This window comes from Amblyomma americanum, chromosome 2 (genome assembly GCF_052857255.1).
Source record: "Amblyomma americanum isolate KBUSLIRL-KWMA chromosome 2, ASM5285725v1, whole genome shotgun sequence".
In the NCBI taxonomy this organism is placed as follows: Eukaryota; Metazoa; Arthropoda; class Arachnida; order Ixodida; family Ixodidae; genus Amblyomma; species Amblyomma americanum.
In genome coordinates this window covers 122794796-122815827 of record NC_135498.1, presented here as the reverse complement: position 1 = coordinate 122815827, position 21032 = coordinate 122794796, and the positions used below count along the sequence as shown (strand labels likewise).

The 21032-nt window shown below is 46.6% G+C and overlaps 1 protein-coding gene across 1 annotated transcript; it reads right to left on the bottom strand.

Moving 5' to 3' along the window:
- Positions 1-437: 437 nt before the first annotated feature.
- Positions 438-13911, bottom strand: LOC144119047 (uncharacterized). The gene is made up of 5 exons (XM_077651780.1): positions 13786-13911; positions 9185-9345; positions 3908-3981; positions 1950-2033; positions 438-776 (listed from the first exon to the last, which is right to left on the bottom strand). Exons 1-5 carry the CDS (start codon positions 13894-13896, stop codon positions 649-651), a joined length of 558 nt encoding a protein of 185 aa, XP_077507906.1. The 5' UTR covers positions 13897-13911; the 3' UTR covers positions 438-648.
- Between the last annotated feature and the right edge of the window lie 7121 nt (positions 13912-21032).

The window sequence follows — 21032 nt, the reverse complement described above, 5'->3', positions numbered from 1 at the left end:
TTGTAACGCTTTGTTTTAAGAGGCAAGATTACCCACTGAAATTCAGGCCGGAAACGGCGAAGACGAGACTACTATTAAAATCTTCTGACATCGCAGCTCGGTGTGAAATATCCACCATGAAAAAGTCGCTTCAGAAAATTCTCTATGCTTATTTTCCCAAGGTACACATTGATGAAATAGCGCCGCTTAAATTTCTAAAACAGTAAATACGAGCAAGGTCTTGTATTTTATTGCGTGTAAGAAGTTGACGGGGCCTTTTGTGATTATGCCCCGCACATCATGAAAGAATTAGGAAGCACAGCCAGAGCAGAGACTTTCTCTAACTGTATCACTAGGCACCCGCTGACCAAGGCAAATCAATAAGAAAGTTAACTCACACCTATAGACTACAGTACAACAATTGACTACAAATATGTCTACAACAAAAGACACCTTGATTTTATTTCGGATTTTATTCTGCACTTCGTAACGGAATGCAGAGGACCCTGCTATATCAGGACAAGCTACACGCCTGTGAAGCAAAAATGCGCTTTAAAGAAATATAACTTAAATTTCATCCGAAATTTATTTACGCGGAACGAAACCAACGCGCAAAAGGCGCTCATTTTCGTTTCAGCGACACGGCGCCGTCATTTTGCCGCCAGGCCTTCATTGGCAATTCTCGTTGTATATCTGGTACTTGGGCGAAGTGCCGCAAAGCAGTTCATACACGAACTCGCAGCAAGTCCTCTCGTCGCCTAGTGCCTCATCGGTCACCCAGTAGCTGCAGCCGGCTCCTAGAATTTGTGAAAAGAGACCCGAATCATTCTGCATAACTCGACAGCTCAAAAAATTACTTGCACATGAAATATGGCTTCAGGGAAAGAAAATGCACAAATATTAAATGAAGTCGCAATCGGAGTTCTTGTCAGTGATTGCAATAGTGACAGGTCACTATGTATGGTACGTTTTTCCACTTCGTCGTGTCATGCATCTCAACACTAAAAAGTATTCCATAGGTCGGTTTTTATCACCCTACTGTTCTATTCCTGTTTAGCACAAGGGAAGAGCAACCGTGTCGCCTGTCTTTGCTCGCCATTTATTTCTGACATCGCGCTGCAACAATATAATTCCCCTTTCACGTCACTCTGCCCTTCTAGACGCGGCTGTAGTGTACAGTGCAACCCATACAGCTGAAGTAGTTATCATCTCTTCAGAATATCTTCATCGTACCTTAATCTCGAATATGTGCTGCAATAAGGGTCTAGCCTAATGTCAATCTATAGAGCTAAATGACCATGCCCAAAAAAGCTGTGCAACATGTATTGTTCAACGGGGAATGAAACGCACGTACTGGATCTGCAGTGCTTTTCGAGAGCCAATGCTGTTAAAAATGAGTGTGTACTTGGTGGAAAATTTAAAAATGCTCGAATTCTCAAATGTGGTTTTTATGTTTTTCAAATAACATATAGCTTTCTGGAGCGATAGCATCAGATCAAAACGCTTGTTTCTAAAATACAAACAAGGCAGGCTGTACATTCGTAATGACGCTTCTGCTTGAGAACTGATGTTCCTATCTCTGACTGACACATTTGCGCCGTGCACCCGCTTTAAGCACCACGTCGATCGCTGCTTGTAATAAGCTCTAAAGAGCCATCTCAACAATGACAATCAAAGGAGAAATTTCTTTCCCTACAGCGACATTTTTCCTGCTGTTGATGGTGAAGAGTGTCTTGTAAAATATATTTTTTACACTTTTATTGCGCACCCTCTCGAAGCCATAGCCATACACTGAAAGATGACATAAATCTGATACATCAGTTGAAGTGCACCCCGCGGACCACTGAATACCTTCAGCACGAATCGGTGACTTTAAGGCTGGTCTATAAGTCAGCTGTGTTTTCCTACTATAGATGACCTACTTGAGTGGCCTAGACCACAAGCAAAACTGAAAGAGCTGTTTTATTTACCGTTCTTGATGTAGCTGTGACGAATTACCTTGCACTTCGAGCAGTCCCTGTAAGCTACAGTTAGGTTAAAAGGCTCCAGACTACCTGTAGAAAAGAAGAAAAAAACACGACGTGAGTATAATCTCTACTTTGAAGTTTTTTACGTCCCCAGAAAAAAATACCCAGTATGGCTCGAAAGAAAGCCCATCTACATACAGAAGCCTCCTTGGCTCTGTTTCCTAGGTGCTAAACATGTGAGGCACTGATGCCGGCCAGCATTGATGCGGGAAACATTACTCTCGCCCCAGTTCCCGAAAATGGCCAACCTGAATACCACAGTGTTCGCTTAGTTCGGACAGGAAGCGGTTTAATTATAAGGATTTTTCGCCTTTTCTCAAAAACATGAGCTTAAATTATTGCATATAAATTTCAAGAGCTTCCCATTCCTCTTTTCGTGCGAACTTGGAACGACCGCCCTGATCCGCACGGCGGTGGAATATGCACTGCTCCTCGTGCTCTGGACAGTTGAGACGCTTTGAAGGGCAGTCCACGTGACCGCTATAAGGACATACAGGACTGCCTGAGACGTATCTACGCTGCAAGAAGCCTCCAGAGAGCAATGAGAGGTTCAGGAGGGCCACCGCAAACCTCGAAGACTGTTGTGAGCAAACGTAATTTAGCTTAAGCGTAAAGACCAGGAATGTCCTTTCCGCTCCTAGATCGGTACCTTCTGATCTAGAAACAAACTTAACCTATTTTTATCAATAAACACATCTCTGCCTGTCCCTCATGGCTACCAGTTCAGACGAAACACATCCACGCTTTTCTTTCACTGTTGGTGGCTGGCCAGAACTGGTTATATTTGAGTGAAGTTGCTTGCATTTTGTTGAATGAGTTCTTTTGCTGCACCGCTGTTTCAATTTGAACTTAATCGCGTTACAACACTTCGCTCAATCTGCCTTGATGTCCTTGGAGAATATCGCCTACTTCTATCTCCGCTGAACCTGGGGGAACGACTTTCCCGATTACGGCAGCTTCATAGTTTTTCGAAGCGATTGCGCTGTCGTACTCCAGAATGAAAATTTTGCCCACTAAAATTTGACCTGGCGGTCTGCATCCTGTACCCGCTAAGTGCTCAATCATAACGTGCACAACATTTAATGTTCTCCTGTCGCCACGGCGTATTCAGGAGAAATATTTCGGCAAATTGCGCAAACGGGAACAGCCCAAGCTCACCTTTAAGCTGTTTTCCCTGAGGCCCTTTTTTTTGGGATGCAGCCGCAGCGTATAATTGGGCACGCATATTGTCCTTCAAAAAATAGAAGCAGCTATTCTGCTGAAAGTACGTTCGGCTGTTCTTTTCTCTGTATTATCATCCCTGCTGATTGACCATTCCTATTTTTGTTATTATTCTATGTTCTTTAAAACCCAGTGACCTCATTCAGTTCATTTTGACTCACACGTCTGCCACTTTTAAATTCCTCTTCGAATAGACCTTATTCAGTTCATTTGTGCCTATGCGTGTGAGTTTTAAATTTGTCTTCGAGTATCGCCAAATTTTGCATTAAGAGTGGATTATGTGGCACGCGCCAAGCCCTTCGCCAATGTAGAATCGAATGTCAGCAATCACAGGAAGTAAAAGTTATTTTTTTAAAAAAGCGCTAACACATGAGCCATTCGGTGGACCATGACTCAAATGTGCACACTACTTAGGAGACAAGACACAAATAGACAGACGGACGCACACTGCAGACACAATGAGGTGTGTGTCCTTTTGCCCATTTGTGTTTTGGCTCCTAAGTAGCGCGTAGATATCACTGTGAGTTAATTTCTCGCCTTAACGAGTGTTCAATACCATACCATACAATAGTATCAGCGCGTTTCATTGCAAACTGCATTCCTGAAGCTGCAGACCGGCGTCGACCTTATTTTCTTCCTCGCGTTGTACTTATAACGGTCACCTGTTGCACATTACTCACCATCTAGAGGCTGAAACTGCACCACATTCCCGGCAGTGTAACCCGGTGACGACAACGCAGTCGTGACGAAGTCACTAGAAGAAGAGGAAGAAATAAAAGCGATACTTTCAATCATGAATACCACGCAGTGAAGATTGTACTGTTTTTCTCAAAAAAGAGCTGCATATTCGCATAAGTCCCGTGTCTTTTGAGCCGCATTCTCTTGGGTATGGACCCTTTCGTCATCTTTGGATATCAAGTACTGAGGAAGAAGGACAGCTCTCCGTTGTGTTTACGCCCATGAATCCGTGCTATTCTATGTAAATTAACTTGCTGTACCCTACACACACGCGCGCATGTATGGGATTAAAAAGGAATCAAGCTGTTATCTAACGCACTCCAATTTATAGAATGGAGTGCGATATAGGACTCCCTGTTTACTTTTGTGTGTTTAGAGTGTAGTTCTGCCTGGAAGTTATCCTGAGTGTAGTTATTCTGCTGCAAGGTATATACGCACGTTATTGAGAAGGCCTCTGACTCGCGAAATGCACCGCAGAACGACCGCATGCATGTTTTAATAGGCGCAGCTTCTTCCCCACGAAGTACAGGAACTAACCTTTCATAGTCTTTTTTTACCCACACTGGTGTAGAAAGCTTAGCTTGCTTCGAAAGTGTTTCAAATAACGAATATCTTTGAACTACCCACTCAAAATATTTTAGGCTGCCAATAGTTACTATTCCGCCTTGGGCGTTCAGCATACGTGCAACAACACAGAGAGAAGAAATCAGCGCACAACAAAATGTGCTCGACGACGCAGAACTACAGAAGCTCTGTTGAAACAACGTAATGCGCGAAAAAGCAATCACGCATAAAACCTTTGAATAGGGCTTTTTCGCTTCATTATGTCGTATTTTAATCGTCGTTTGGCTTGGTCTCCAGGCTTTACAAAGATCGTAGGTTTTCGAACGTTTTGCACAGTGAAAAGAAATATAACGTGTGGCGTTTTATTAAAAGGTTCCTCCGATGAGCCTTGTTATAAATTCGAAGCATACGCAAAAACTCAACATCTCTCGACAAGCTGGCAGCATGTGTTTTTCTAATAATTGTTACATGGAAAGCCTGGGCACATCAGACTAAGTGTAGACAGCTGGCTATATCCAGCTGGATGCGGTACTGGCTCGTTAGAAGAGACTGCTAGTGTCCGGGGTTTGCGCCTAAACCACGCAATCTACATGTCGTGCTGTTTCCACGTCGGTCGGCAAAGACGAACCGCACTGGGCACATTTGCTTGGCGACCATATCATTTCACAATGCCCATGCAACTCTTTGCCTTCTGTGGCCTAGCAAATTCTGTCTGCTGCATTGTACCATCACACGGACATTTCTTTTGCTCTGTCACTCTAAAAAATAACGGTATTGCGGTTGGTAAGGACTGCCCTTTTCCCTTCATCAAGTGCCGAGGCAAAAGAGTGTGTTATGTGATATTGTTTGTCTTAGCCGGAAAAAAGTGCCACATTTTTCGTGCAGCAAAGGTTTAAAGAATAAATTTTTCTTCGTTACTAACCATGATACAGCACCTTCTTGTCCATGCTTCGAATTCCCCATTGGCACTAGCAACCACGCTTTGTTAATTTCAAATATTTTCAAAGATACTTCACTATATAGATGAATAGGACAATTTTTATTTCTGGTGTCTGCCACAGCTCATAGCTTTTTTCTAAAAATACGCTTTCTATTTAAAACTACCCATTTTTAGAGACTTTCGGAAAGATTCCCTCAAGGACCCATCGTGTATAATTAACAGTTATACTTTAATATTATAGTAGCTTAAATTTATGGATTATGCGTGCAGTTATAATCAGTATTCTTCAGGCCATGATGACGGTGTTTTCCATATTTTGCAGTTTTACTTCACTTGTTCTCTGGAGGCCTCCCCTCACCCCTTTCGCAGCAGAACTGTGCTCTGAGAGCTCTTGCTGCAATGTTTTGCTGTATTTGTGATGTGCGGGCGTCAGCCTTCAAAGATGAAACGTGGCTGCATGCAAGTGTTCCAGAGTACGTGCGCAGGAGTACGTGTTTGGTGCATTCGTATCATGGCAGAAACCATGGTGCACAGCGGGGCGACTTCGAGCTCGGCACTGGACAAGCTTGTCAGGTCCGCCGAGACAACAAGGTCCGGCCTGGCCAACCTCGCCGCGCTACTCTGCCAGCTACCACTCTTCCGCGGCCTACCGGCCAGCTCATCGACGACTTCTGCCAGCCACCAGTTTCTCGCCACCCTCAGCGGCTATCGGCACAACCAGACCATCCGACTGTGATGGCCCGGTAGAGTTTCATGATGGGTGCCCAGGGTCCGGCTCCGTGTGAGGCAAGCTCACCAACGAGGAACCCCTTCACGTCTTTCCTTCCACCTGTTTCCAATAAAGTAGGCAGATAACGCGTTTATTTCAATAATAATACCATTGCACATGAAAATCTGTGGCAATAGAGTGTGTTGACGATATGCAAATACCACGGTTTAGCAGGGCACGTGCGACGGCTACTACACATGTGGTAGGAGGCGGCGCCTCCTTCAAGCGGTATTGCTGTTAAGATAACTAGGAAATGCGGAATTCCTAGTTAAGATAACTAGGAAAAGATGGTGGTCCCAACTTGTATGGATATTGTAACCACAGGAACGACAAAGGGCAAGGGACTTTCTTCGTCTCTTGTCGTTCGCGCGGTTACAATATCATACAAGTTGCTGTTACCAGCTTGTTGGTTTCGGCGCGAAGGAGTCGGGCAGCGAGGAGTATAGTTGGGAGCTGGGGGTGATGTGGGCTGCGCAAGGCAATGGGAAGGGCATGAAAATAAGCGGCTGCGTTCAGAGGGGGAAGGGGTTGTCTACCTTTGGAGACACTGATTTGCTTCGGGACACTTGTGGCTTTGGAAGCCACGTGAGAGAGAAATATGTGGTAATAGCTGTGAAAATAAGCGCCAGTTTTCAATGGAGGGTGAGGCGTGAAAAGATCATGATGAATTTTAACGGCGGAATTGCGGCTCTTACTTAAGGCTACTGTTTTATTAACCCAAGGCGTGGTCAGAGACCCATTTTCAAATCATGTCACCCAAGAGAACCCGAGCACTAGGACAGTGGAAGCCTTGCACCCAATGTATCAGCGTTGGTTACCCGGCGACACTGTGTATTGAGCCCCGCAGCTCTCGCATCCGAGGCGGATGCGGATGGAGGGATGAGGCGCTATAGAGGTTGCTTTTGAGGCGCTTAGCAACACTAGTAGCTAGAGCTAAGTTTAGCGCGTAGTCTGACAAGACTGAGGGAGCCGGAGCATGGGTACCCTTTACAAAACGCTACCTGAAGAGTACCCACAATAGCGACCATGCCCATTCTAGGACGTTCGCTTTCCCGCTGTAGGCTTGTTTTTTTTTGCTCCTTTGTGCATTTCCTTTTTAGCTTGATTTCATCTTTCCGCCAAGTTGATACACTTTTCTGTGAGTTGTAGATGCACTGTCTTTCTACTGCTCTGAGCTGGACCTGCACCATATCAAGCCAGCAGAATGCCAACATGGTGTGGCCAAAAAACTTGAATGAAATATGTACCATTCACCTCATGTTTGCACTACATTCTAGGAAGAGGTCTAAATCTGGCACACTTGTCCTACAGTATAAAACGCACACTGAAAAAGCTCGCACAGACCAAGACGGGTCCCGAGTAAAGCAGATCGTTTCCCGCTAATTTAGACACCCAAGCTGATATAGGCGCCGCGACCCTGAATCATTCTGGTACACCAACCCTAAATAATTCTGGTGGCCAGAATTATATAGGCCCTCTTCCCTAATAACGCTCTCTGATACTCGTTCGCTCCAGTAGCGCTATTATTAGAGATGCGGTGTTCATTAATCGGGTTTAAAATTATAAGCTCGTTTTTAAGTGGTACAACCGTATATCAAACATCACCTAATTAATTCATGCCAAGGTTAGATTGAAAAACTAGGCACACAAGAAGGGTAACAAATATGAACTAGCCGTTTAGATTACGACAACAATTATTTATTGCGCTTCATGGGAGGGGGGTGTAAGGCCGCGCTTCATCAACGCGTACATTTTTTTTACTCCCTTAGCTTGCGGTCACTGCGGGCCTCCGGTCTACGTGGGGAGCTCTCAGTGAAGCACCGAGCTACCCCCTACCCGCATGCCACCCCCCCCCCCCCCCCGCAAGCAGTGGCAAAGGCGCAGGAGGCACTGGCTGCTTGACAGCACCGCTGTGACCGCCGAAGACACCTGGCTTTGTTAAGCGCGCCAAGAAATCATGCGAGGCGCGCACAACGAGCACTTAGTGCCGCTTGGTCTTAGGCAGCATTCCTACGGCGGCAGAATGCGAACCACCTCGCATTCCGCGATCTGCCCTTTTTTCTTTTTTTCGCATTCTCGATGGCACCGAAGCATCGCGGTTCGCCACCGTGTGACATTCCTGCTGCGAGCGAGTGGATTAGTGGTCCGGCCAATTAGCTGAAAAAAAAACACGATTCATCCTTCGAGAGGCGACGCGCGGGTACGGCAGGGAAGGGGAAAGCATCAAGCAATAAGGGCGAGAACTCCACCCCCCCCCCCCCCCGGGGAGAGGGTTTTCAGAATGTTTTCTGTATGTGTTTCCTTTTCTTTTTAGTCAAGCTCCGGCTCGAAGTTGGGTCCAACCTGCAGGGGTTGTGGCTACCTCCATTGGTTATCGAAGCTTAGGGCGGGCCTCGAAAAATGACCGCCCAAACTTCTTTGTTTGAAAAAGCTTTAAAATTGCATGTAAAATGATTGGAGGGCAGTGTTGTCTAGCTGAGCTAGAGGCTCCGTGCTGTGGCACGTAATTGTACAGACCTAGACTAACCTCAGGTCGAAGAGTAAGGTCTTGTCTAGTTTCTCTGCGTGAGATCTTTTCCTTTAAGTTACAGTTTGACTGTCTGTGTGACTCAACTTTTAACGCAGTTTGCCCTTGTACATCCTGTAAATATATTTTCTCTTTGTCTCCATCATCTGGCATCAATCATCGTCTGCTCCTTCAACACCGTCGAATTCACGTTTGGAGAGGTCCTGTGCCCCTCCGAAGAAACGCGAAGAACCATTGTGAATTTACTGGGTGCCACAGTTTACTCACAATGCATACTTGCTTTTCTCTCTCTATTTTGTTCCTTCGACACAGCCGAAGTGTATATGAACCATACTGACAACAAATGCGATCATAAGTCAGCTGAATACTGCTATTTTTGATGTCTCCAACAAAAGGATCAGCAAAACGGAAGCACTCACATTTTGCCGTCACAGCCATATTCAAACGTTCCGTTCAGCGATAAGTCGACCAGGGGCCCTGACGGCCCTTTCCTTACGACGCACTTCACCTGACCTCCGAAGTAAGGGTCGCTCTTAAAGTTTCTATAGATCTGGTGCAGGTCGGACGTGAAGGGGTAACACTGAAACATAATAAAGAAATGAGCACATTTCACCACACCGCGGTTAAAGTCCATGGAGGGAGCTTAATCCCGCTCTGCTTGCAATGCCCAAAACATGCAATAGCAAAATACGGCTCACGGTTTCACAAGCTCTAGCTTAGGCAAACGTGTTACGAAAACTGTAAAGTCCGCTGAGTTAGAGCAGGGACGAAAGGATGTTCCCGGTTCCTAGTTGAGATATTTTAAACGGACTATACGAGCATTGGTTTGCCCTAGGTAAGTATTTCGCAGGTAATACTTCTGGAAGCCAACGGTTTCAGCCGGATCCCTCATTCTTATCCATCTTGCCTCTTCTGGCACGAAAACGTGGCGGGAATGGCGCAGCACACCGTGCCGTTCCCCTTACGCCTCTTAGCGTCCTCTGACTGGGTCGGTCTTGAACGTTGTTCAGTAACCAGACAACCTTGGCTCATCTCGTAGTCTGAAACAAAACAATCCTTTTTCGGTTAAGTATGCCCTAGCCAGCCGCATTCAGCCATAATTGTTGTCACATGTGTGAGAGAGACGACGAGCCGCACACGGGCACAACCGCCCTGAAGCGGGCTCCCTGAGCTCATCAAGCGAAGTACAAGCGGTAACATCATTTCTTTATGCTTCCAAAAATTCCACTAGTTCCTGGATGGCAACGGCGTGATGATAGCGGGGCACCATCATTAAGACAGCACTTTGTAGCGAAAAGAATGTGCAAAACTTGGAGTACATGCGCTTTATGCTTTTTTTACCTAACATGCGGAAACGAGCTATCCGCCGTGGCGAAGCTTAACACTTGTTTTATACCATAGCTCGATGCACGAGCATCCTCGTTATGCAGAAACCATAGAGGGAATGCGTCAGCGTAGAAGTTACTGCAGTTATGATGGAAAGGAGAAAACCATATATGGGCTCTGCCCGCAAACGCGCTTCCTGAAAACCTCTGCAAGTTTGTACCTACGCATTTTGTATGCTGCCATACTAAAACACGAATCTTCCCATATGGCAATTTCAATATTTCAAAACCGAAAAAGATTTTGACGTACTCAACTAGGGGACTTATTTAACGGCCGCTCGTTCAGCTTATCTACTTGAAGTTGGTTTTACATTGCTTACGCTTAAGTGTGAAAGGACCGGCAGCGTGCTTGACTAACCAATGAAGGTCACCCGTACGCCGATTCAAAGCTTAAAGCGTTTATCAGAATCATAAATATCTGACTCAAGGAGTTTCCTCCGGCCATTGTAAAACCGGGTGGTTCTACCCATACCAGAAAATCGCTTGGAGATATACCCAACCACGTCCTCGGAGTAGAGTGGTGCCCTCGTTCGCCTCTGAACGCGCCTGTGATAGCTGCAACCATACCTATTAACCAGGCCACTTCTTTTTCTCAGTGCGAATCACCTGCTCAGTGTTGTCCCGGTATCGTAGTGGTTCCTAAAACCAACCGTATCATTTGTTTATATCTCTCGAGTGGCAGCTTGACTACACTCTTGTTTTCACCTGAATTACACAGATGGTGTCTCAGACAATCAAATCATCCTAAATTGAAACCTGCAGTATGCACCAAACCCTCTACAGAAACTTCATATATGCTGTGCAAGTGAATTCGGGGAATAGCGGCCCCAATTTAGGAAGAGCCGCGTGCAATACGGTAAGCCGCGGCTTGCTCCGTACCGACTCGGGGAGGTCAGCAAGGCGCTGGGTGCTCGCGCCGGCGGCCGCAGGCGTTTGTTCAACACTTTTCGACTGCTCTTTTTACCGTGGGGATGTGAAATGCGGTGTGATTAGAGTGCAAAGAATGATGAAACCGACAGAGTCACGTACCTGTGTGAAGTGCAGTATATGACGTGAAGGGACAAGTTTTGGTAGATCCCATAGCAACCACGCAACGCGTATTGCTTGCAAAGGTGGGGGCAACGTGTAACGTCGCTTCTCAGAATGTATTAAAAGCGCGATTGCTTAAACTGTAAAGAAGCCGGCGTGTGGCTCGACGGGAGTTGTGCACCGTTGGGAAGCATTTTTGCAAGAGTAGGGCCGCAAGGTTGCGTCACGTTGAAACCGTCGTGCGGCGCACACCACCGAGACCAGCGTTTCTCCCCACGGCCCGTACTCTTCCTGCCAATGGGCGGACGGCGGCATCGGCCATTTTTGCCTGCTCGCCTCCTTCCCTCCTCGTGCGAGCCATGACGCCCATTTTCGTGCAACCCCATCGTTTACCGCGCAACTTCATCTCCGCTGATGAGGTTTCCTTGGGCGACCGTCCTAGGACGTATTTTACCGCGGCCCTGCTCGCAGCGGCGCATTTTTCTGCCGCCGCGCTACTACCCAACTCTGCCGCGGTAACGACAAGCGTATCGCGCTCGGCTTCCTTCCCGCGCCTCTGTGTGCCCGCTACGCTGCAAACTGCATCACTGGTCCAGCCGTGGTAGTTGGTAGAGCGAAGGACCGTTTAATGTGTACGCTTCCCTCCGTTTCACAACTTAGCTCCGTGATGGTCTTTAGCTCACGTGTGGGAGGTGTATGCTGTGCGTGCCGGGCGCGGCAGTGTGTGCACTCGTGTCCACGGGTCCGGCGACGCGGGTGCCCCAAGATGCTGTTGCTACCGCCACGTAGTAATGGATAATACTTCTGCCGCGACTCGTCCTCGCAAGCCGCTCTGTCCGTAGCGTTCACTGTCCGCGTCATTTGCGGACTTACCTTCCTGGATTATGCCGCCTGACGCCTCAGGTGACGTCTCCACAACGGTTTTATTCTTCCTCCGTTCCCCTGAGCGAGGCAACTCTGTTACTACATGTGTTACCCTAATGTGTACTGTAACTGTGCCATGCATCAGGTGCACTGTAATAAACGTTTTGCGTAGTATCACTTCCGCTCTCATTCAAAGGCTCCCAAAAGCAGCACGTTCAAGAAAAAAAATCCAACGAGAACACAGGACCCAAAAATATACGTTCCACAGTAACAAAAAAATCGGTAAATTCCTCAGTTAGATACGAGTGGTTGTAAAATAATTCCCAAAGGCGACCTTTCAAACCTCCTTGTGAGCATGTAAAACATTCCCTCCGCACCCCGTACCAATTCCTTGAAAGAACTAACAAATATTCCCATTGCGCCCTGAAGAAACCTCCCTGGGCTGACAAATTATTTATGTCGCTTTGAAAGAGCAAAGTGAACTCTCAATAGGGAATAGCTAAAGGACAAGCGATTGGATGTTCATATGGCATCTGTTGGGTAGGTCCGTGTTTAATGTGTGCGCATGCGGGAAACTCAGAGAAAGAAGTCTTGCCTGTCTGCGCTGACAAAAAATATTGAATTTATCTTTTTAAGGGAAGGAAAGGCACAGTAACTGCCTCACTCTCGGCAGACTCCAGAACCGCACCATCAGGGATCGGATGAAGTAGCGAGTGAAAGGAGAAAAAGATAAGGAGGTGCCGTAGCCGAGGCCTCCGGGATAATTTGGACAAGCTAGGGTTAACGTGGACTCTGCTCTAGCCACGCTCGGCATTGGATTCATTGCCTCGCCCGAGGCACGAGTGTCCTCGCTAAAGCTGAAGCCATGGAGAGTACGAGTCCGCGCAGCGACAACAAAGCAAGCATTAGGAAAGGCGTACCATGAAGAAAGGGGTTAAAGGGGCCAGATATTTGCAAAAGAATACTGACAACGTTCGCACTACCTCTGGCTGAATTTCCTTCTTTACACAGCAGGCCTAAAGGTAAATATTTCTGCACTACTTTCACCTCTATCAGAATTCTGCCTGGACTGAGACTGAAACTTTGTTTTTGGGTAATAACCAATCATGAATGCGGTTATATTTTCCCGACATAAACTCGCACAGTGAGCACGGCAGAATGCAGAGAGCTTCCTTGGCTCACGCTGGCATACTCTTATTCTTCCACGAAATGCATTAGTTTTTGTTTAATTTCGGTAGTTCCTGCCTTAGACAGTTAACCGATCTGGGCCTGTTAGCCGGGCAGTTAAGAGGCCTGGCGCCAAACACCGCAGTTTTGTTCCTCGGCGAAAACACCAAATTTAGACGGCTTGCCGGCTGACCGGAAAACGGAACGCCGCTGACACTGTACGCATGCCAATACTGCCCGTCATGCCAATTTCTTTGTTTAAGGTGAGGATCACAGGAAACGGTCATCATGAAATGCATAACGCATCGAACTTGTACGGCATCGAAATGTGGGACATGCCAAAAGTTGCTCTGTAGAGTTCAGCGACGTCTTCGGAAATTTTAGCGTTTTTTCGCTCATGAAAATGTTGCACTGCCTAAAGAATGATAAGCTCTCTAACAACAAAGAAGACTACGACAGCATCTCGACTGATGTGATGGCAGTGTATAGGAATTTAGAGACAGGGTTCTGGCGAGTTAACTGGAACGATATTTTATGAAAAATGCATCCTTGTGAGGTGCACTCAAACCACTTACGTCTCTTTCATCTTGATAGGCTCCTAGAGAAGGGTTTAGGTCCGGCGTCGAGCGTCTGGCTGAGCTACCCGCTAAGAGCACGAACGCTAGAACAGAAAGTGCGACCGACATTTCCGGTACGATGTTGGCGATCACAGCAATGGGTGTAAGCGACGCGCGATTTCAAGTAGGTTACCCACGTGCTACTCTCGACCGGATACAGAGTGTGATTCGACGGCAGAATTAACGGCACGTGGCGATTTAGCAAAACAAAAGCGCAGAAACCTCTCTGTTTATTCATTTTAAGTCGTCTTGCATCCACCGAAGTACTGACGGCAGCCTCACAGGAGGTCTTCAAAAGTGACATCTTCCAACAAGTGTACTTCTGTCCATGTGTAGCTCTAGTAACCAGGAAATCATCCCGTCCCTGGAGGGCCTACCAATGCACGCAACGTGTATTGGTGGGCAATTTACATATACAGATTGTGCAGTGTAAAAAAAACAATGCGAAGTGCACTAAGCGAAGCAGTTACATTCTGCTTTGAAGGATCTGGAAAGGTTAGCCAATGTTACATGTTTAAGGAGGGCGGCTTTAACCGGGACATTTAAGCAATATTGCGTTACTGATTTAAAGAATGGCTATTTCACCCTAGAGCTGTGGTCACCCTAGGCGTATATTTTCCTTCACATCGCTGACTGGGATTTCTAAAAGAGGGGCTAGCGCCACCTTGAGGTGGCTACCAAAAATGTGCTCAAAGTAACAGCACATGGGCTCCGGGTTTCGCCATAACCATCAGTTAAGATTCCGTCTCTATGCAGTCGAACTTTGATGACAGCTGGTATAAAAGTTAGTGCTGATGCTTCCATGCTGAACACGACATCGTCGTTTGCGTTTCTGGCGCTGCACAGTGCTGACTGAATCTTCGTGTCAGAAACACACCATAAAGGCTTAAAATCTATGATGCTGCACGGTAATTAGCATTGGCGAAGCATCTCGACTGGAATGACACACAAGTGGGAGACGTTAACTACCAAGGATGGCGTCGCTTGGTAGCCTCCGACGTCCAGACCGAGATAACGCGCCGGAACTACGGCTGCTATGGCCCTGCGTTTTCTTACTACACCGCTCGCTGCCTTGTTGTCAGGAACAATGCTTGAAAACGATGACTGTGCGTCAGTGCACCACCGTGCTAACCACAAAGAGACGCATGGAAACAGTGCTTCAGCGTAAGTCTGCTGCCTTTCTTACCGTGCAGTTCCTTACTGAAACAGTTCGACGCAAGGACGTACTCATTTATAATGATACCGCTAATCTAAGACCGAAGTGGAGCTGGAACTGGCTGTAGGTGTTCAGTGCTTCGAGCGTTCCCTTCACCTGACACACGCAATTCATTCCTTCACCCGACTGGCACCACTAGAAGGCCTGCCGCACCCATAATCATCCTGTTCTGTGCGCAAGGCCTCATTTATCTTTTTGGTTTGGTTTATGACGGTTTAACGTCCCAAAGCGACTCAAGCTATAAGAGACGCCGTAGTGAAGGGCTCCGGGAATTTCGACCACCTGGGGTTCTTTGACGTGCACTGACATCGCAGAGTACACGGGCTTCTAGAATTTCGCCTCCATCGAAATTCGACCGCCGCGGCCGGGATCGAACTAGCGTCTTTCGGGCCAGGAGCCGAGCGCCATAACCATCATTTTTCTGTGTTATGTGATCTAAGTAGGCCTCTAAGTAAGCCTAAGTAAGCCTGTAGGCCAACGTAACTTGATTACCTAAACTACACATTGCTCATTTCGTCCTCCAGTAGGCGTATAACTACGACAATAACCTGTTAACATTGCTCTGATAATTAGTACCTATCTTATCAAGGTTGGATGACATTGCAGTCATTTGGCTATACGACGGACACGACTGAGATGGCCTAGCACCATACCGTAAAACCTGCCGTGGTGGCAAAGTAGTTATGGTGCTTCGCTGCTGATGCAAAAGACACGGGCTCGACTTCAGCCGCGGCAGTATGATTTCTATGAAGGTGAAACGCTAGCGCCCCTTGTACCATGCGACGTCCGTATACGTTAAAAAAAACCAAGGTGATGGAAATAATCCGAAGCCCTCCACCACGGTATCCCTCGTAGCCTGAGTGGCTTTGGGACGTTAAACCCCATAAACCAAACTAAACCTGTACCACAAGACCATAAAAGGCGGCGTAATCGGAGCACAAGTGAGCACCTCAGTTTTCCCTGTGTCTACTCCTCAATAATCCTAGTTTCTGTCGATGGCGGACGCAGTTCTCTAACACGAGGTCGAAATGCGAACTTGATCGTGATTGCCTAATGAAGAGCAGTTTGTTGCCTGAAATAATTAGCAAAACATTTCAATGTTTATATAGAGTTACTTTCGATGTTCACTGTATTTGTAGGCTAGCACGTCACAATTACCAGCACTTTTTTCACTCAAAATGAAATTGCAGGAAGAGCCCCACTTCACACTGTATCGCACTACAACTGCGGAAAAAATTAATAATAATAATTGGTTTTTGGTGGAAAGGAAATGGCGCAGTATCTGTCTCATATATCGTTGGACACCTGAACCGCGCCGTAAGGGAAGGGATAAAGGAGGGAGTGAAAGAAGAGAGGAACAAATAGGTCCGTAGTGGAGGGCTCCGGAATAATTTCGACCACCTGGGGATCTTTAACGTGCACTGACATCGCACAGCACACGGGCGCCTTAGCGTTTTTCCTCCATAAAAACGCAGCCGCCGCGGTCGGGTTCGAACCCGGGAACTCCGGATCAGTAGTCGAGCGCCCTAACCACTGAGCCACCGCGGCGGGGCGCGGAAAAAATTGAAAATTGGTTTTTGGGGAAAGGAAATGGCGCAGTATCTGTATCACATATCTGCGGACATCTGAACCGCGTCGTGAGGGACGGGATAAAGGAGGGACTGATAGAAGAAAGGAAGAAAGAGGTGCCCTAGGGGAGGGCTCCGGAATAATTTCGACCACCTGGGGATCTTTAACGTGCCTTGACATCGCACAGCATACGGGTGCCTTTGCGTTTTCCTCCATCAAAACGCGGCCGCCGCGGTCGGGTTTGAACCCGGGTACTCCGGATTAGTAGCCCAGAGCCCTAACCACTGAGTACGCGCCTTCATTCAAGACGACGCTGGTGTACCTAGCCTCTTCTCTCCACCTACTGTGCCTCCGCTACCATTAAATATTTGCACGTAGAGTGTCAGTAAAGGCTAGTACTACACTCAGTATTAAACGATTTCAGTTTCACATCTATGTTGCATATGTTCTGTTGTTGTTTTTCAGCGATTTTCATCTTTTTGAAGCCAAAAAGGGGCGCGAGTGATCCGAAATTCTTTGCTCAGAAATAGATGCCTCTAATCCCGTGTGCCAACAAAATCAATTTTCCGACCTGTAACTTCTCGCCGCTCGTCACTAGAGTGACGATCAGCGAATGGAGAGGAATTTATACTAAAACTACCCGCTGTCATTCGTTGGTAACTCAATAGTTCATTCGTATATTTTCCACAAGCCCGTACAACTAACCATTCAGTTTTGTGGAACAGCGAAAAAAAATGACATTTTGCTGCATTTAGAGAACTCGCCCAGCGCATGAAAGTGATTACGGTTTTTATGCAAAAATACTGCAACGACGTTGTTTCAAGCACGGCTATCCCAAATAACCATTCGGCGCCAAGGCAGCGAGTACTTAGGCATGTTTTGCATACGCAGCTTAGGACGAGAGGCCTTTGCCAAATGCACGACTGCCAGTCCATGCAGGCGAGAAAGCATATTTAGAGCACAGGTGTCAGTGAGATAGATATGTAGGACACACCGGCGCATATGTCCTATATGTGTCTGTTGTGCCCTACATGTGCGTTCATCGTCATCTGCTTTCGCTTTGCTTAGAAAAACGATGTGGAAAAAGCGGGTGGAAACAACGAGAGCAACGTGTCCCTCATTCGAGTGATATACTGGAAGTTTCAGGGAACGTAAACCTTTTTTTTTAAATAGATTTTTCCGGTAGGAAGGCGGCTTCTGCGGCACATTTATACCTGCGTTGGCGGACATCAGAAAGCATTAAAATAATGCCAACTAGCCAGGCGCTTAACCAATTTCTCATAATTCACTTTTTAACTACAACAGCCACCGCGGTGGCTAAGTAGTTATGGCGCTCGGCTGCTGACCCGTAAGACGCGGGTTCGATCCTGGCCGCGGCGGTTGAATTTCGATGGAGGCGAAATTCTAGAGGCCTATGTACTGTGCGATGTCAGTGCACGTTAAAGAACCCCAGGCGGTCGAACTTTCCGAAGACCACTACGGTCTCCGTCAAAGCCTGAATCGGTTTGGGGCGTTAAACCCCCATAAACCATAAAGCAGTTAAACAACTGGTTGCAATCATGAGGCTTGTAGCCGGTCGTTAGTAATAGCCATATCTGTTTTTAGAATTCCGGAAATGCGATTACCCTCGCCGCTGTGGCTCCACAAACTTTTTCTCCATCGTTCGAAAGTACATGCGTTTTCGCAAGCATGCAGGCAAAGTAACCCCTCCAGTGTACGTCACTAGTCCAAAAAGGAAAATTTTGTCGAGCCACAGAAGCGAGAGTAATCCTGTTTTCGTAATTCTAGAAACTGATATGGCTATTACTAACTATTGGCTACAGCTCTTTAATTGCAACCAATAGCCTAGTTGTTATAGTTAAAAAGTAAATTATCAGAAATTAAATAAGCGGATAACTAGTTAACATTATTTTTATAACTTCTGGTGTCTGCCAACGCAGGTTATTATAGTGCCGCAGAAGTCACCTTCATACCTGAAAAAACCTATTTTAGAACAATTTGGTTCACCTTCGCTGAAACATCGTTTTTTTTTCCTCATTTGCTATGGTTGTGAAGCTGCAATTTGAGTTGGGCTTTCTCGCGCTCATGACCCGACAAAAGAGCCTTTGAAAGGAGGCTTATCTGAATTCAATCTGTGCGCGGCGCGGCCTTTATACTTGACGCTGGCACGACTCTTGAATAGCGAAGACAGTTAGTTAAATGTGAACGGATGTCCCATGCATCATTATGTCTGCTGGGTGGTGGTGAAAATTTATAAAAGTGCATATACTGAGGCTTCGGAAAGGTGTGCTAGCATCTGGTAATGTATTTTATCAGGGCTAGGCGCTGTCTCTTTACCGGCCGACAGTACTTTGTTGATTTCGTTGAGTGTGATTAGGTTATTATATCGCTCGTTCGAGCCGCCACTTGTTGGAAGGCTTTGTTTATTAGATATGTTCCTGTCTTTCGAAACTGAGTCTATGTAGTGTGCGGAACTAGAAATTTCAGAAAAATGTTCTTCTAGAATGTCACCCTTTTCTTCAATACTTGTTTGTATGCCTGGGACTGTGAGAAAAGGAATTGTGAAGGGGGAGTAGCTGCCATTTATTTTGTGTGCTTGTTTCCACGTTTTATTCGATGTTATTGAACTATTTATAGATGATATATAGCTTTAACATAATGTTTTTCAGCGGTTCGACGGATACACCTCTCTTTGGCTCTTGCCTTTTTGAAATTTATAAGGTTAGATGTGTAGGATATCTACGAAAGTTCCTCCTGCTTTATTTTGTTTCCTTTTTGCTTGTTTACATTCTTGTGAATGCCACACTTTATGATTTGGTCGTACCACGCCTAAGTACTGAGGAATAGATAGGTGTGCAGCTCAAATTATGCAGGATTTGAACATGCCATTAAGGTCGTCAACATTTAGGTCATCCGAGAACAGTTTCTCCAGACTGGCATTCTCACAGAACAGTGCCCAGTCAGCCAAGTGTAACTTCCAACGGCGAGGTTTACTCGGGATGATTGGCGGAGAGGATGAGAGGCTAATACTGATTGGCAAGTGATCATTTCACCGTGGGTTATCCAGAACAGGCCATTTAAAATCAGTAAAAACATATGGTGAACAAAACGTAAATCTAAATAGTTTATTTTTTCAGTGCTCAGGCAGCAATATGTGTGTGTTCCCGAATCTAGTAGACATACATTATTGCACAAAATAAAACCTAAAATGCGACCTCTAGTGCTCGTTTCTTCACTTCCCCAGAAAGAGGAGTGTGCATTAAAATCCCCAAGGAATAGATATGGTTCTGGTAGCTGTTCTAGAAGTGTTTATAAGTCGTGAAATGCAACTGCTAGGTGTGGCTCGAGATATATGAAACACACTGTGATAGTTTTAAAATTAGCGACAGTGACTCCACCAGCTTCAAATTTGGATTTTATCTTGATTTTACGTGTTGCCGCACCAGACTGGATAATAATCGCAACACCTCCAGAGAGCCTACTCGCTTGTTCTCGGTTGCACCAAAAGACTTTGTACTTTTTTTAATGTTTGAATGTTTAAAACCGAGTTTCCTGCAGGCTTAAAGCCGCAGGGGAAACCGTGTATGAAGGGTCTGTCACATCGCTGTAGTTTTATAAATGTCCACGACAGTTCCAGCTAACTAGGAACGTCATGGTGGGTAAGTTTTTTTTTTTTTTGGGGGGGGGGGGGGCAGTTACAAACTTGGTCAAGGTTTTGAAGGTCCTGTCTTTTCTTTTCAGCTCAAGAAAGCTGTGTCGCCGCTGCAGCGGGGGGGGGGGGGGGGGGGGGCGGTGGGCAAGTTCTGCTTTGTGTCCTTTGCCTCACTAGAGGCTCTGGAAAGCCACAGAGAACCCGCGGGTATGCGGTTTAGAGGCCTCTCCCGACAAGGGGAAGCCTTGCGGGTGGCCCGCAGAAATTCCTTGGGGCCCTTTGTTACGAGTGGCAGGGCAGAATTCGCTGCGCCTGCCGGGGGCGGAAATGGTCTTGCCAAAGGCTATGCCTGGGCAGTGGCCTGAGCCTGGCATGGTGTTCTGCCCCAGCGCACCACATCCACGAAGTTTTTCTTCGCCGTGAATAGAAATGGATTTGTGAGTGCCAACCTTTTCCTGGCTTCTCTGAATGTTATGCTTTCTTCTGTTTTCAGGGTTATAACTTCTTTTTCTTTTTACCATCTTGGACAAGATCAGGAGCAAGCAGGGTGGTCTCCTTCGGAGTTGGCACAGAGGGACACCACCGCATCGCAGTTCTCATTTGCGTGCTCTTTCGAGGCGTATTTCGCGCTGATTTTGCGACCACGGCAGCTGTATGACCCATGGCCATAACTTTGACACTTGAAGCATCTGCGAAGGTTCGGTATAAACTGACAGACTGGAATTTTCAGGTAACCTACTTCTACCGTTTCTGGTAGTGTGCTAGCAT

Excerpts from the sequence above, each read along its gene's own strand:
- LOC144119047 (XM_077651780.1), bottom strand. The coding sequence starts at position 13,896 with ATGTCGGTCGCACTTTCTGTTCTAGCGTTCGTGCTCTTAGCGGGTAGC. Across the intron at positions 3,982-9,184 it reads TATGGCTGTGACGGCAAAAT|TGACTTCGTCACGACTGCGT; the intron begins GTGAGTGCTTCC and ends CTCTTCTTCTAG. Across the intron at positions 2,034-3,907 it reads GCAGTTTCAGCCTCTAGATG|GTAGTCTGGAGCCTTTTAAC; the intron begins GTGAGTAATGTG and ends TCTTTTCTACAG.